At 41.6% G+C, this 15,845-nt stretch overlaps 1 protein-coding gene across 2 annotated transcripts; it reads left to right on the top strand.

The window, feature by feature from the left end:
• Positions 1-1,136: 1,136 nt before the first annotated feature.
• On the top strand, positions 1,137-4,089 carry ADM (adrenomedullin). Of its 2 annotated transcripts, XM_083358143.1 has the most exons (4): positions 1,141-1,253; positions 1,877-1,979; positions 2,248-2,409; positions 2,865-4,089. In XM_083358143.1, exons 2-4 carry the CDS (start codon positions 1,882-1,884, stop codon positions 3,055-3,057), a joined length of 453 nt encoding a protein of 150 aa, XP_083214269.1. In that variant the 5' UTR covers positions 1,141-1,253; positions 1,877-1,881; the 3' UTR covers positions 3,058-4,089. The 2 variants fall into 2 exon arrangements, with proteins under 2 accessions (XP_083214268.1, XP_083214269.1); XM_083358142.1 differs by having other exon boundaries at positions 1,137-1,979.
• The last annotated feature ends 11,756 nt before the right edge of the window (positions 4,090-15,845 follow it).

Below are 15,845 nucleotides of genomic sequence, written 5' to 3'. Positions count from 1 at the left end.
GGTCTCGGAAAAAAAAAGTCCCCGGGAATTTTAAATCTATTTTCGGTTCTTTGCAGAGTCCTGGAAAGGGGATGGGAGAGAGAGAGAGAGCGAGAGCGAGAGAGAGCGAGGGAGGGCCAGGAGCCAGAGAGAAGCCGGTTTGATTTGCATAGCTTTGCACGTTCCCAGGAGGAGAGCCAGCTGGCGGAGGCTACTCCCGCAGCCTACGTGTGCGAAGGAACGTAAGCTGGCGGCTGGAAAGAGATCCCGCCGGGCGGGCGAGGAGGTGCGGAGATAGCGGTTAGGGCAAGCTCGCGTGCAGCTGAGTAACACGCTGTGGATTACTCGTGGTGCATCTCCTGCCCAGTGCCCAGGAAAGAAATTGGTCCTCGATTCTTTTTTTCCCTACAGACGCGCGCACACTCACACCCGTGCGCGCCTAGATGCGCACGTACGCACCCGGCTCTTTCTTTTTTTTTTTTTTCCCCCCTCCCAATTCCTACGCTTTTAAGGTTGCTGCGACAACTTCTGCGCCCCCCTCTTGTTTCGAAGCGTTCGCTTTAACGCTTTCTTCGGACAGCTTCTCTCCTTTCAAAATGAGCGCCAAGGCAGACGTTTCACTCGATCCCGATTAGCGCTTCACCACCACCACCACCACCACCCCTCTTTAACTGGCTTTTGAATCTCGGCCGTATCAGCAAATGCAATTTATCGCAATAGCGTTCGAAACGAGAGGGACGTTGCTAGCTGCAAAGGAAGAGTTGTTAGGGGGGTGGCACATTCTTAGCTCCGGCAATGAAAGTCTGAATCCCAGGTATTGGGAGGGCTCGCGGCGGAAGAGCTCGGCCGCTTCTCCAGGAGTTCGAATCGCCTTAAAAAGAATCTGGTTGGAATCTGATCGGCAGGACCAGATTTACCTATAGTTCAAGGTAGGAAGGGCTCTCCTTAGAGGTAAAGCACTGGAAACTTCCTAACTTTCCCAAGGTCCATTAGCTCTAATTTCAAATGGAGTTAAATAAAAATATTCCCTATTTTTCAACAGCCTTCCCCCCCCCTCCACTGTGACCTTAGTAAATAGCCCCGCCCCTTCTTCCCCCCCCCCTCCCCGCTGCTGCTCTATAAAAAGGCGAGCGGAGCGCGGAGAGACAGTGGTAACTTCAGTAGCGCAAGCGAGGTAGGCGCGGAGCCGAGCAGTTTTCTGTGTTATTTTTGCATTTTACGTTACAGGAGGATTTGCTCCCACCTTCATTCAGTTGGATTATCGTCGTTATCAGGTGTGCATTTTTTTCCCTTTCTTTCTTAAGTGGGACTTTTAAGGCGCGGGCGGGGCAGGAAAAAAAAAGGAGAAAAGAGTTGTGTGCGTGGGCAGCGCGGGTTGTCAGGTTGGTGGCGCATCTGAACGCGGACGAGAGACGCTTGGCTCGGAGCTGCCAGTCCTTGGATCGGGGCTTCCCCGGGAAGTTCAAGGGAGGAGGCTAGTCTACAAGTAGCCGTCGAGCGATGGTCGGAGTTCAGTTCTGTTGTGCAAAGTGGGAGAGGGGGAAAGCAGCGACTGGCAACAGGAGCGTAACTTTAAAATGCTTTTACCTGGGTTGTTGTTTTTTGCGGGGGTATGTGTGTGTGTGTCTGTGTGGCTTTAGCCTTCAGCCTTCTAAGCAAACCGAAAGTGTGTAAAACGAGAACCCTGAACGCTCAGTATTGATCTTGTTGTAATGAATGATTAAGCAGACGTTTAGTGTAGCCTGGGTTCCTGAGGTCCTCACTCGCTTAGGACTGGGGAGAGTGGGGGAAGACAGAGGGAGAAGAGGAGGGACCTACTTGGGGCACAGAACTGCCAAGAAATTCCCCTTTAGAGAGGCTCAGGCTGGTGTTGACCCTTTGCCCTTTCTCTCCCCAGACAAGATGAAAGCCGTTTCGCTTGCCCTTCTCTACCTGGGTTCTGCGGTTTTCTTCGGAGTAGATGCAATCAAGCTGGATATTGCATCAAACTTCAAGAGGAAGTAAGTAGGCATCAGCAGCATGACTTGCAGCTAAGACGGGTGATAGAGACAGATAGTCTGCCTAGGATCTTCCCACCATCACTGTTCTTTCAAAGTTTGGGGGCCGAGCGGGGTCTTTAGTTGAAGGACTCCAGGTCCCCCTTGCCAGCTCTTATGGTCAAAGGCAGACTATCCCTCAACAAATCGCTCCTTTCTCAATGGAAGGCACCTTGGCTAGTTCTACACCACCAGCCTAACTCAGCGTTTTATCTTTTGCCTCATTATCCAGGTGGACCACGAAGTTGCTGAGCCGAGCCAGGCGGGACCTGCCAGCTCAGGTGGCTGCCGAAAGCTTCCTTTGGAACCTGCCAAAGCGAGTGGCTGATCCAAATGTGCATTCTTTCATCCGCACCCAGGATGTGAAAGACGAGCCCTCAGCCCAGCAGGCCAGGTAATTAACTCTTCTCATCTGAATGTTACTGCTGTGGTTCTCAGAGCACTTGCTTGCAAGGGAGAGGGACGGAAGGATGGGAGGTTTGAGCAAGAATGAAGAGAACCGATAAAGGAGCTGGACTTGGGCTTGATTCCAGCAAGGGAGACACCCCCCCCTTAGAGATGCCTCCCCATGATGGTTGAAGGAGGGCTCCTCTGGCAGGTTGAATTTGTTATCTTCTTAAGATAAATGCCAGGTCTGCAGGTGCCAAAAGTAGGTCAAAGTGCCTAAAGCTGAGAGGGGCTCATTCCCCGAAGGGCTCAAAACTGGAATCTTTAGGAAGAACCCTTCACGGTTTTGCTGCAGCTCTGCTCTGCATCTTGGTTTTCTTCCCTGGCTTTTGCCAGGTAGCAATTTCTTTCTCGCCCTTCCGCTCACAGACTCTTGTGTCACTGTCCTTTTCTGTGCCTTAGCCTGCAGACCAGACTCATCCGTATGAAGAGAGAACCTGCTTGCAAGTTGTCGATATGCGTCACACAGGACTTACTCAACCGGCTCAGCCAATGGACCGACGCTTCCAAGGACATCTCTGCTCCTCCCAAGAAGCTCACCATATCAGGCTACGGGCGCAGGCGGCGCTCTTTCGCTTTCTTGGTCCAAGGGTAGGCGTTCACTGGCCAGCTTGGTTGAGTTGGAGTCCACTTTGATGCAAATCTCTGTGTTCCCAAGCTTGGAGAGGATAAAAGGACTTGCTGCAGCCCCCCTCCCCCCGACGGTGAAAAGGGGAACGGGCAAACGCCCTCCAAGGACTCAGGCTTTAGAATACGGCAGGAACAGGTGACCAAACTTTGCACCCCTCCCTAAAGTATCTTGTGGAATAAAGACTGGATGGAAGCTACAGAGGCACTGTTTCGTCAAGTTAGGTGGTGGTGGTGGTGCTGGTGACTGGCTGTTCTCTACTTCGGGGTGACTGCCCTCCCTTTCTTCCCCACACGGATATGGAATTGGCAGGCCCTTCTGTCTGGAGGGGCGTCTTGATACTTGAATGATCTGGCCTGGCAAAGTGCAATGGACTTAATGATGTGTGTGAGGTGATTTCTGCCTGCTGTTGAGTAAGGATGAGTGAGTGAGTGATTGCCGATGAGAGAAATCAATCCTATTTAAACAAATGGTGTTCTGTTCTTGTATTCTTTTTAATGACAGAGATATTTTTATATTATATGTATAGACATAGATATATTGCTTGTGGGCATTATTTTTTTAATTCCCAAAATTTTGTTTCCTGACTCTTGGATCATCCATTGTAAAACAGTTTTAGAGGAGGAACAGTCCTTTTTAGAATTGGCCGGATATGACTTAAATTTTGCAATGAGAACTCTTAAAATGTTTCACATTCACAATGTTAACCTAAGCATCTTTTCTCTAAAATAAACCCTCTCTTGAGTTTTGGTGGAGGTGGCTTTCCTGTAAGGATCTGTTGTAATATCTTAGTTTATGATTCAGTTATACTTTCTGTATGAAAAGTGCATTTTGTAAGCATCGTGGAGACCAATGGAAAACAAGCTACTTGTCAGGAGTGCATTGAAATGTGCCTCCTGTATTTTTCACTGTATTTATATTAGTCTGTTTGCCCCATTTGATGAAGTTATATTGCCAATCTCTCCTAGATCAATATGTGAAAGAAACAATAAACCTTTATTGCACAAAAAGAATTCTCTGTTGATGTTTTAAGACAAGATGGGAAGACACAATGTTTCATATTTAGCTTTAGAATTACATGGATCCCAAACTCCTTAATTGCCATAGTTTGTCATTGGCCAAGAAGCCAGCGTTAAGGCCAAAAGCCCTATAAACCTCAAGGTCCCGTCTCCTCACACATTTCTAAGTGAAACTAAAACATGCCAGAATTTGGTCTGTTCATTTATTTATTTTATTGTAGTTCTGTTACTATCTTTGGCTGCAGTTAGTCATAGAAGCAACTGTCCTCTTCATGTTGCACAACACAATTCAGAGATTTATGCAGGGGAAGAACATATTCTTAGAAAAAGAAAAACGGCCAAAATAACTTCCAAGGTTATTCACGTTAAAGGATTTCCTGGGCCACAGTTCAGGTTTAATCCAGAGGTTTGTCGTGGGCAGGAACACATTACAGCCAGAGACCAAAAACACAAATTGCATCAGTTTCTAGTCACAATATCATTTAATGTAACAACAGCACCAGCTAGTGGCATAATTTATCATTAATATTGTACAGTGCTGCTATTTGCTTTCCCAAGAATATCCCCAAGTCAGCATGTCAGATATTTATTCCTAAGGAATGTTTTACAATGCAGTACATGGATTATTGAGAAATTTGAAAAGTATTATAAATCCTAGTATAGTGTTTTTAAATTTTATTAACTATTCTATTGTATGGGAAACTTAAGGGTGTACGTTAACATCAATTGCAATACCGGTTGTCCTCCGGGTGAGATTTAAGGTGCTGGTTCTTACCTATAAAGCCCTACATGGCTTAGGTCTGGGATATTTGCAGGACCGTCTGCTGCCAGGAACGACTGCCCATCACCCTGTGCACTCACACAGGGTGGGCCGCCTCGCTGCTGTCGGCCAGACAATGTTGACTGGCGACCCCCAGGGGGAGGGCCTTCTTTGTGGGGGCACCTGCCCTTTGGAATCAACTCCCCTTGGAGCTCCGGATGGCCCCAGATCTCCGTTCCTTTCGTCGCGACCTTAAAACATGGCTTTTTCAACAGGCCAACCTGGACTGATGGAAGGGAGGTTTTCTTAATTTTGTTTTATTGTGTTTTTAATTGGATTATTTATGGGATAATTTGATTTAATACCTTTTAATGTTTGTATTTTGTGTTTTTATCATTGTTAGCCGCCCTGAGTCCTTTGGGAGATAGGGCGGCATACAAATCCCATAAATTAAACAAACAAACAAACACATACATACTGATTTAAAACTAGTAAAATAATATTATACAACCTGAAGAGGAAGGGTTGGCTATCAGTACTAGGCAATAATAGTAATCCTCAGAAGAAAATAAAATGGTGTCTTTTATAGACACCGAAGCCCTGCTCTTGTGAAATGCTTAGTCTAGTTAGTAAGACACTAGTCTACTCAAATTACCATATTGATAGTTCTAACACCACCAGTTTAGATTCACTGGGTCAGAAGTTTTCCTTTGGAACATGGTCTTCCCGCCCTCTTCAATAAATCCCTGGGAAGTGCTCAGGAAATTTCTGATAAGGCTTCTTTACCAGCACTTCTCCTGTTGCCTGAGCAGATACCCAATTCCTTGTGGCTTGGCCATTACAACTAAGCAATATATAAAAGTGTGTTCCTGCTGCTGGACTTTGCAGTGAGACCTCTGATGGAGAGCTTGGCTTTCTCACCCTTTCCCAGCTGCTCCTTCATGCATGACTTGATGGGCAAAGTGGGGAAATTGACAGGACTCCGGTAGTTTGGTGACCTGGATGAAACAGAGTTGGCTTAACCTTGTGCACAACTGAGTCAGCTTCCCACAGCCTTCTTAAGTGCTGTGGAACAGCGCCCATGAACATGAATGTCTTTAACTCAAAAGTACCATAACAAGAATTTAGATGCCAAAATCTAAAAACAATGAGTTTCAGCTTATTCACGGATGGGCTTACTTGTCAGTACATTTAGTAATATTTTAAAAAAGTATATTTTCCATGTAGGCACGTGGATAAAGGCATTCATAAATAAAACACTCAAATTTTCAACCCAAATGCCATGAAAAAAAAAGGTCTCCTTACATACATGTGGCACATTTTTCATGGTTATTTGGGCTGAAAATTTCCAGATCAGATTATACGCAGATGGGCTTATATGTGTGTGTATATTGTAATCTGGTGGAGAGAATATACATCTCTGTATATTCTCTGTATATATATACATGAGGACCCAGATTGTTGGGGGCAATTAAGCTGACTTTGTAATAATGCCGCTTGGGGTGTGTGTGAAAGCCCTAATAAGCAGGCATATACATAGAATGAAGGCTACTGCTAAGCTTGTAAGCCGCCCTGAGTCTTCGGAGAAGGGCGGGATATAAATGGAATTAAAATAAAATAAAATAAAATAAAATAAATCTCATGGAAACAAGATTTTTGCTTTATCACCAGCTGGCATAAAGTATTTTTCTATTACGTTTGATAATTGTTCATTCTTCATGGTCTCAGAGCTCTTCTGGATTAGGGAATCTCCATAACTCCCTGAACAGCATCCTATACTGTGCTAGCTAGGGATATTGGAAATTAAGTTTCATAATACATAGGATGTTCAGTATACATATATATGTAATTCATAATATTACCATACATCGGCACTATCCTTGATACTTTTAAAAATAAAAATGACAAGGATGTAAACTGATCTTCTTCATATAAAATTATATTCAGTTATTTTTTCCCTCTTCACCTTCATCTTCTAGAAAACCTTCTATTTTTTTTTGCATTACAAATCTTACCATAATCATATGGTCAATCAATCAATCAGGAAGAAATACACATTTAAGAAATACAGCAAATGTCTCTTGTTCTCTTGGTCTACCAACTTCAATTTACAAGCGTTCCTGTAATTGCAATCTGTACTTCTAATTACAAAATTGGATGCCTTTTTTACAAACAATTTTTCTAGATATTTGATACGCTATCCTCTTCTAGGGTGGTTGTCTAATAATACATTATAGCTTTACATGGCCACAGACAGAGAATGAATGACGGTGTTCTCTAAGTAGTGTAAAATTACAAAACAATATTTTAATTTGGAACAAATTTGCCACCATGAATTTATTGTACAGATCCTCATCTTTTATAAGGGACAATTTAGAACCTAACTGTCTGTGGACTGTCAGTCTCATGACACACCTTTCCAGTCTTTAAAATATACCTGAGAGCAGTTCTGGAAGGGATCTTGTCTATCAGGGATGCCGTTATTAGGTGTGGAGGAGAGGGGCTTTTCTTGTTTCATTTCCAGGCTGTGCAATGTGAGGAACTGACAATTCTTAACAATTACATTTGGCTCCCATCGGCTTTTAAACATGTATCTTTCCGTTTCAGGCTCAAGCCCAAAGACGAGACAGTGAGATCCGAGCAAGCCCAATCCTTTATTTGTTTGCACCTAAGAGACAGAATCTTGCCAAACTAAAGATATAACTTTCTAAGCTACTACATATATCCTCAGGTGTGGCTAGCACGATCCTCTTGCCCCCCCTCCTCCATCCAGCTTGGGGATGTAAAGTCTCTTGAATGGGGCCTCTTTCTGAGAAAGCTCTGAGTTAGTAAAATCCTCCCCCTCTGCTGCTGCAGGTGCACATTCCATCACACACTCATTAGGCTTTTAATGGTTATTACATTCAGTGTTACTTTTAATTTAATTTAATTTTTTTAAAAAAACCCTATTTCTGAATTTCAATTATACTTATCCACCTAGACAATTCATTTGAGCAGCAAGGTGGAATATAGCTGGAATGAATGAATGAATGAATGAATGAATAAAATACATACTTTTGATCTAGTGATTTTATTTTTCAAAAAGCCAACACAGAAGATCAGTTCAGAATAATAATGGATGGCAAGCAAGGCAAAATAGCCTTCTACATTCATCAGCTAGGAGTTAGCTGTGATTTAGGTTGACGCTTTTTTCTTGGAATATACAAGCGAGTTCCCATCTCATTTTAAGATGCCTACAATGCTAATGTTACATCTTCTGTGATATGAGATGCACTTACTCAAATATAACTGCTCACCAAACTGTTATTTGTCAGTTGTATTTATTGGCTAACTGCACGTTTTACCAGAAGAATTTATTATGCCTTCTGTTGTCAGCAAGAATGATACTTTACACAGTATGGAACCATAATGATTGGAAAAGGGTGATTTCCAGTTGCAATGCATTTAATTGTCAAACAATATACTCCTGGAGCCCTATGTATTCAATGAAGACATACATATTTTAATGTATTGTTTATAGCTGGCTGAAGCTGTAACAGCAGGATGTTGCAGGGTTTGTAAATATGTATAAGGGATCCCATTTTTTCATTCTTGAGGGATTATAAGCTGAAATGTACTTCAAAGCAGGGCTAAAGTGTGCTTCTTTGCATACCAGCAGCATGTAAAGGTTTTGCAAGCATTAGTTAGCATTTCCTAACATGCTTAAAGCATTTTGCCTTTTTTGGCTGTATAGGACTATTATGTCTCATAAAAAAAGAATGGTTAGCAGCAGTTTTTTTTTTAAAAAAAGATGTTAGAAAGTAATCAAGAGTGACAAGGCCTTGGTTTGCACAATCAAATAACCAGTGTGCTATGGAAGGCTATAAGAGATATTCCAGGAAAATAATATTAAGTGGGATTGTGCTTTTTTTTTCTAATCAGGTTTTGCTGATTCCACACTCGACTATTTTTAGTTCCTTTCGTAGGCTTCTTCTAAGTATTGCTGTATTTCTGCAAACCTTGGAGTTCATGAGGACTTGATTTCTCTCTCTTGGGCCAGAGTAGTGCCATTAGTAAGCCTGAACAGAATAAGCATCATAAAGTAACTGGAGGAAATGAAAAAAAAAACAATGGGAGGGTATAATAAAAGGCAACTTCTGCAATCACACAATCAAAAAGCAATGTCTGGAAGTAGCTATTTACTTAAAGTGGACAACTACTTCGGATAATGACATTCCAACCCTCTGTTTTTGCTTTTATTTACTTTTCTCATCTGTTTGCCAAATTCCTTGGATTTGAAACGATTTACATCTTTGCCCTTGCGATTTCATTGCCAAGAATGTCAAAACTCAGAATGCTTAAATTTCTGGCCTAGTTGAATACAGCTGAAAGCAGAGAAACTATAGCTGTTGAGGGTACTCTTACTTCTGGAGTTAGGCATGGAACTGGGGCAGACTTCGGTTAAAAGAAGAGGCAAGAGCACCATCTACTGAAATGAAAGTGACCAGCAGAAAGGCAGCAGATTATGCTCCCTCATTTCAATACAATTATGAAGTAAAACTAGGATGGATTTAGAATAGAATAGAGCTGGAAGGGACCTTGGAGGTCTTCTACTCCAGCCCCCTGCTCAAGCAGGAGAACTTATACCATCTCAGACTAGTGACTGTCCAGTCTTTTCTTAAAAACCTCCAGTGATGGAGCACCCACGATTTCTGAAAACAAGCTATTCCACTGGTTAATTGTCCTCACTGTTAGGAAGTTTCTCCTTAATTCCAGGTTGCTTCTTTCTTTGATCAGTTTCCAACCATTGTTTCTTGTCCTGCCATTTACCACCCCTCCCCCACGTGTTAGAAATCAACCAGAAATTATATGCAGACATATCTCAGAATCTTCTTTCCATGGAACAGCTGATATTTGATGGATACGGGAAGAATGGGCCATTCTTAAAATATCTTGGAAGATACAAGGATGATTTTGTATTTTCCAAATCCAAAGGAAATTTGCATTTGAACAGGACAGGGGTGTACTGATGAAGGAATGCAGCATATTTCCCTACTTTTAATATCTCAACTTCCTAACATTTATCATTGCAGAAACTCACTAGGTAATTTGGAACTAGTTGGTCTCTCTCAACCAAACCTCACAGAATTGTTTGTTGTGGACAAAAACAAGAGGAGGGAGTGTAATGTGTGCCATCTTGAGCTCCAGAATTAAAGGTAGGATGTAAATCTAATAAGCAAAATAATGGGCAGAGTTTGTTTTCAAAGAGACTACTATTATTGTTTCTATGAATACTGGAGTAATCTTCGTTCAGTGAGTCCCCAGCTGTAACTAAACTTGCCCTTAGTAATCCTCCTTCACTCCCTGTCCAAATTGGTAAAAACAAAAAATGACCCTGCTTTCCCCCCCTCTCAACTATGTTCCCAACTGGGGCTATTCCCTGTAAAACAGGGACTTTCCAGCTGTGTTCCATGGCACCTAGGGTTCCACAAGAATTTAATGGGATTACATAAGAAATGAAGGGCAAAAAAAGGTGAGAGCTCCCTCAAACCAACCAATCACTTTATTTACCACTAGAGCTTATGGGGTTCCAGGATTTTTTTAACAGGTTTCCTTTCAAAAAAAGTTTGAAATCCCCTCTTGTAGAACCTTTGTTAAGAACTAAGCCAGTAACTTACATTAGATAGTCTGTTCTTGTAGAACCTTTGTTAAGAACTAAGCCAGTAACTTACATTAGATAGTCTGTTCTTGTAGAACCTTTGTTAAGAACTAAGCCAGTAACTTACATTAGATAGTCTGTTCTTGTAGAACCTTTGTTAAGAACTAAGCCAGTAACTTACATTAGATAGTCTGTTCTTGTAGAACCTTTGTTAAGAACTAAGCCAGTAACTTACATTAGATAGTCTGTTCTTGTAGAACCTTTGTTAAGAACTAAGCCAGTAACTTACAATAGATAGTCTGAGTGCAAATACTGTATTTAGTTTTCTTTTTGTCTCCTGAAGACTAAGGAGATGGAGGCAAGCTGAAAGGAGTAGCAGCTAATTCTGTCTCACTGTCAGTAACTTCAGTTACTTTTCCCAATGCACCCTTTAGGAGAAACTCTTCACATTGCTTAAGTAGTTAAGGGAAAGGGTGTGCTTCAATCAGTGTTTCTCAGTTTTGGCAACTTTACAATGGATGGACTGCAACTTCAGAATTCCTTAGCTAGCTAGATGTGGGAGATGAAGTCCTTATATCTGGATTGTAACCGCCCAGTGACTGATTATCAGAAGAAGCTGATAATCATGATGTACGAACAAGAAAAGGGGCCTAGAGGCAAAACAATAGTTTCATATTACAAAAAGTGGAACTACTGTGTTAATACAGAATAACAGAGTTGGAAGGGACCTTGAAGGTCTTCTAGTCCAACTCTGCTTGAGCAGGAAACCCTATACCATTTCAGACAAATGTTGTCCAATCTCTTCTTAAAAACCTCCAGTATTGGAGCACCCACCACTTCTGCGGGCAAGTCATTCCACTGATTGTTGTGAAATTTCTCCTTAGCTCTAGGTTGCTTCTCTCCTTGATTAATTTCCATCTGTTGCTTCTTATCCTGCCTTCAGGTGCTTTGGAGAATAGCTTGACTCCCTCTTCTTTGTGGCAACCCCTGACATATTGGAAGACTGCTATCATGTCATTATACCTAGATCTGGGCTGCAAAAATAATGAATAACCCAACTCCATGATACCATCTAAGGATTGTCTAGATACTTACTGATAAAAGCAACTTTCAAGCTATGACCGGCATTGATTTTGTGCACTTGAGGCCATTTTAATGCCTTTATTAATTCTTTGTTTTCATCTGGAGCACGTAATGGGCAGAAGAAGCAGTAATCAACCTTAGCAAAATATATAGATACATGCAAGGGGGGTGAAGAACATTCTAACCCCCTCTTTCAATATTTACTTATGAGAAAATGACACTAAAAAGCTTTTTGATGTCCTGCAACTTTGGGCTTCCCAAGTGTCTGCCTTTCTGAGTATCTGATAAGCTAAAAGCTAAGTGGCAGTTTTGTCAGCAGTTCAAGGACAGCATGTGTCTCTGGGTGACAGATGACCTATGAAAATATTCAGTCACATGCTTCAAAACAAACTAGCAGCATCTGTTCATTAAATTCTTCAATTAAAATCAGAATATCATTTTCAAAGGCCTGTTCTGAACCTGGCAGAACAAGGGATGCAAGCATACAGCTAAAAATGAAAATGACTAGACTTTCTAGACCAAAGGTCTAAGACAAGTTAAAATCATAACAGACAAAAACGAAAAGAAAAACAAGAATTTCACAGAAAGGAAGTCATGCTTGTTCGTTGATCCATCTGAAAATATACTTCAAGGAAGGATTGCTTTCCAAACTGGTATGTGGCTGGTGACGGGCTGAAAGGGTTTGGCTTAACTAAAGAATCTGTTTTGGTAAAAACATTTTTTCCTTTCTTTGGCTTTGTTTTTGCTAAAAGACATTGCTCACAGGAGTAGGGATGGAGCAAATTAAGTTCTTAAAAGTCAATTTTATTATTCTTTAATAAAACCAAAGAATTGTTTATTTCCATCAGTTAATGTCAGCCTGAAATAACACGGGGAGTTTAGAGACACACTTCCTGCTTCCGTACTTCTTGGATTTACTTATCCACCGTTGCCGATGAATTTATCTAGAGAAAGCAGCTTTTCTCATGAGCTGATGGCCACAGTGTTAAATTGAAAGCTGAGAAGGTGAGAGAGAAAAAAAACACCAAAGTAAAGTGATACTAGGGTTGAATAATATATGCTCAACAGTCATTTTTCATGCAGTAGCAATCTTCTAAGTAACTTGGAACCATTAAAGATGGTATCACTGATTCTTGTCTGTCATCTACAAATGGAGATGTACTGAATCTTCACGTTTGATCAATCCATGTTAGGATACAGAGATGGTCTTACTTTTTTTTTTCAAATAACCAACCAAATAGCCAGTGCTTTTTTTGTAAAAGAAAAAGGTGCCGGAACTCACACATGTCATACAACCCACCTTGCCTACCCTACAAGGTTCCATCCAAAAAAGGTACCGGAACTCCGTTCTGAGTGTTCTATGACAAAAAAAGCCCTGTAAATAACTATTATCAACTCCCTCCTAGATACTAATGGCCATTAACACTTGCTTTGATCACTGATTACTAGGTCAAATTAACTAGCAATCACAGAATTTCCAACCTTCTTTCTATTTTCCTGCTTGTGGCAGCTTTTCCCAACTTGTGGCCCTCAACTCCGAGAATCTCCCACCAGGGTGGCCAGTGGTGGGATTCAGCTAGTTCGCACCAGTTCGGCAGAACCAGTAGCTAATTTTTTGTTGCTCAGGCCCAGAACGGACTTCCGGACGTGGCATCCACACAGAGAACTGGTTGTTCACATATTTGAATCCTACCACTGAGTGATGCTGATGCTGATGCTGAGAGTTTTGAGGGTTGTCCACACTTCTGGAAGTTTTCATGTTTGGTAAATGCCGACTTTTTTTTTTGCCATGACAGAGAACCAAATGCCAAGTGTAACACAGGATATAATTATCAGATCCATTAGACATTCTTCAACAAAAATGATTACCTTCTGTTGATTGGTCTGTTTAGTAAGAAATTTAGGAACTAGTGCTTTAAATCAGGTGAAAGGAATTATTTTTAAGTTTTGAGAGCCACATTTTCTTTCACATGTACATCTATAATGATCTCTCACATATAGATCTGCCAATACACATATTGTACATATCCGTTTCTCATATATAGACAATTTCCCCCTTTCTCCTACATATCCTTTCATACCATATACTGTACACACATGCACAGATATATAATTTCTCTCTCCCCATAATACTAGATCCTATAGTATCAGTTACAGAAATGAGGGGGAAATGAGCTTTACCCCTTCTTTCCTGCAAAAGCCAATGGATTTCAAGGCAGAGATGCTGGTTAACAACTGATTAGCTTTGAGTTCATGAAGTACAAGTACAAGCTCATTGAATGGTAGGGAGGCAGTAAAAATAAGCAATGGATTTAAACTTCATCTGTATAAGAGAGAAACTGCACCCTCACTGTGATAGAGGGACAATAACTTGTTCAATGAAAATTCATTCAATAAAGATCCTTATCTAACTGCTCTACGCCCGATGTCTGAGAGACTTCAGCAGAGTCCAAACACAACAGCCATGGTAGGAAGATTCAGATTTAGTGCCAAGTCCTGATCCAGAGAGCCCGACATTTCCAGCTACACAACTTGTGGGGCTGTTTTGCTAAGACTGAAAGAGCTCAGTATACTTGCTGCCAATAGCAGAGGGGTGAGTATAAAGGTTGCCCTTTCCTTCCACCGAAGGAAGTTAGCATTCTTGTTGAAAATAAATGGGGAATGCACAAATCTGGAACGGCTTCACTAGGAGAAAAGGTGAAAGATCCAATAGAAGAGATCATCCGTAGCACATCACTCAATTGAGTAATGGGCTATCTGGAATCACATGTGGCCAACAGTGGAATTGGCAAAATGCTTCACAAATGAGTTTCGAGACTACAAGTGGCTCACAGGTCACGGATTGTGCATCCCTTCTTTACAGCTTCATTCAATAAAGCCATATATAGAAGAATTGATATTAGTGATTCTGTGGGCTTTAAAGCAGAGGTAGGCCATTTGCAGGGTTCTATGGAATCCCCATTTTCTGATCCTGAAATATGACATCACACTTTCCCATATTTTATGAAGGGAAAGAGAAGAAAACTGTAGAATAAGTCCTTAAATTCATCCATCAGTGTAAAGAAGAAGAAGAAGAAAAAGCAAAAGCTACCGTAATCTTGAAGCTCACTTTAAAGGAATCATCTTGCTTGCAAAATACGCTTTCTGACGGTGAATGTTTTCTTTGTTTTTCAGTCTGAGAGAGGACTTTTGCCGACTTCCTCCAAGAAGATGGCTGTGATTTCTACTGTTTGGAGGCTGTTTTCCCCTTGGAGCAGTCTGCTTGAATGCTTTTGACATTTTATGCCTTTGTTTCCTAGCAGTGGGCTCTTTCTTTTCATTAACGCCCCAGTTAAAAACCAAAAGCCCAATGCAGGTAACACAGTTAATAATAGGTGATCTAATTGTGTGTCCGCTGAAAATCTACCCCAGGTTATGAAGTACTTATTAGCTTTTAAAACTCTGCATTCTCCCTGATCTGCACCAACCTCTATTGTCTTATCCGTGTGTTCAGTGGTGGGATTCTGCTCTGTGAACAACCGGTTCTCTGTGTGGATGCTGCTTCCGGAAATCCATTCTCGGCCTGGGCAACAAAAAATTAGCTACCGGTTCTGCTGAAGTGGTGCGAACTGGCTAGTCTAATAAAGATAAAGATAAAGATAAATCCCACCACTACATGTGCTGCCTGTGTGTTGAATAGGTCCCCTTATGTGGATCTGCAAAATGCCTTTCTTTTGTACAGGTAGAGTGCCACAGAAATAAAAATCCTTCTCCCGAAGAGCTAATTCTTTACTCTCTTCCCAGTCAGCTGGCTTCCTTCCCCTGAGACTGGCTGTCAAAAGAATGCTATTTGTGGACGGTGCTGAGCTCATGACGAGTGCTCTCACTTTGTGGAGGGCAGAGTGGTATCTGCCAGGTTGTATTTATAAGTGCTGTAGGAAGTCATAGAAAGTTCACTGTTGACATATAAGAAAGAGTTCCTGATGCAGCACTACTATACAGTAGCGACAGCCCTACCTACGCCTTTCCCTGCCTTGGTCAGTATCATCAGCATTGCCCTAAAATATTGATCAGTGACTGAGGTGTTGCTACGTTCTTTGTTGTTTAAAATGTTTTGAGAATACAGCTATCATTTTTCCCCCCACACTAACTGTATGTTGATGTTAGTGGTCGTATTAAATTGTCTGGAGGGCTCCAGAAATCTTGGCCCACTGCGAAGCAAATGTCAATGTTGCTCCTTGTTTTCTTAGGGGAGATGTCTCAGACTAACCATCCC

This window comes from Vipera ursinii, assembly GCF_947247035.1.
Source record: "Vipera ursinii genome assembly, chromosome: 1".
NCBI classification, from domain to species: domain Eukaryota; kingdom Metazoa; phylum Chordata; class Lepidosauria; order Squamata; family Viperidae; genus Vipera; species Vipera ursinii.
This window is presented reverse-complemented; position numbering and strand designations above follow the sequence as displayed.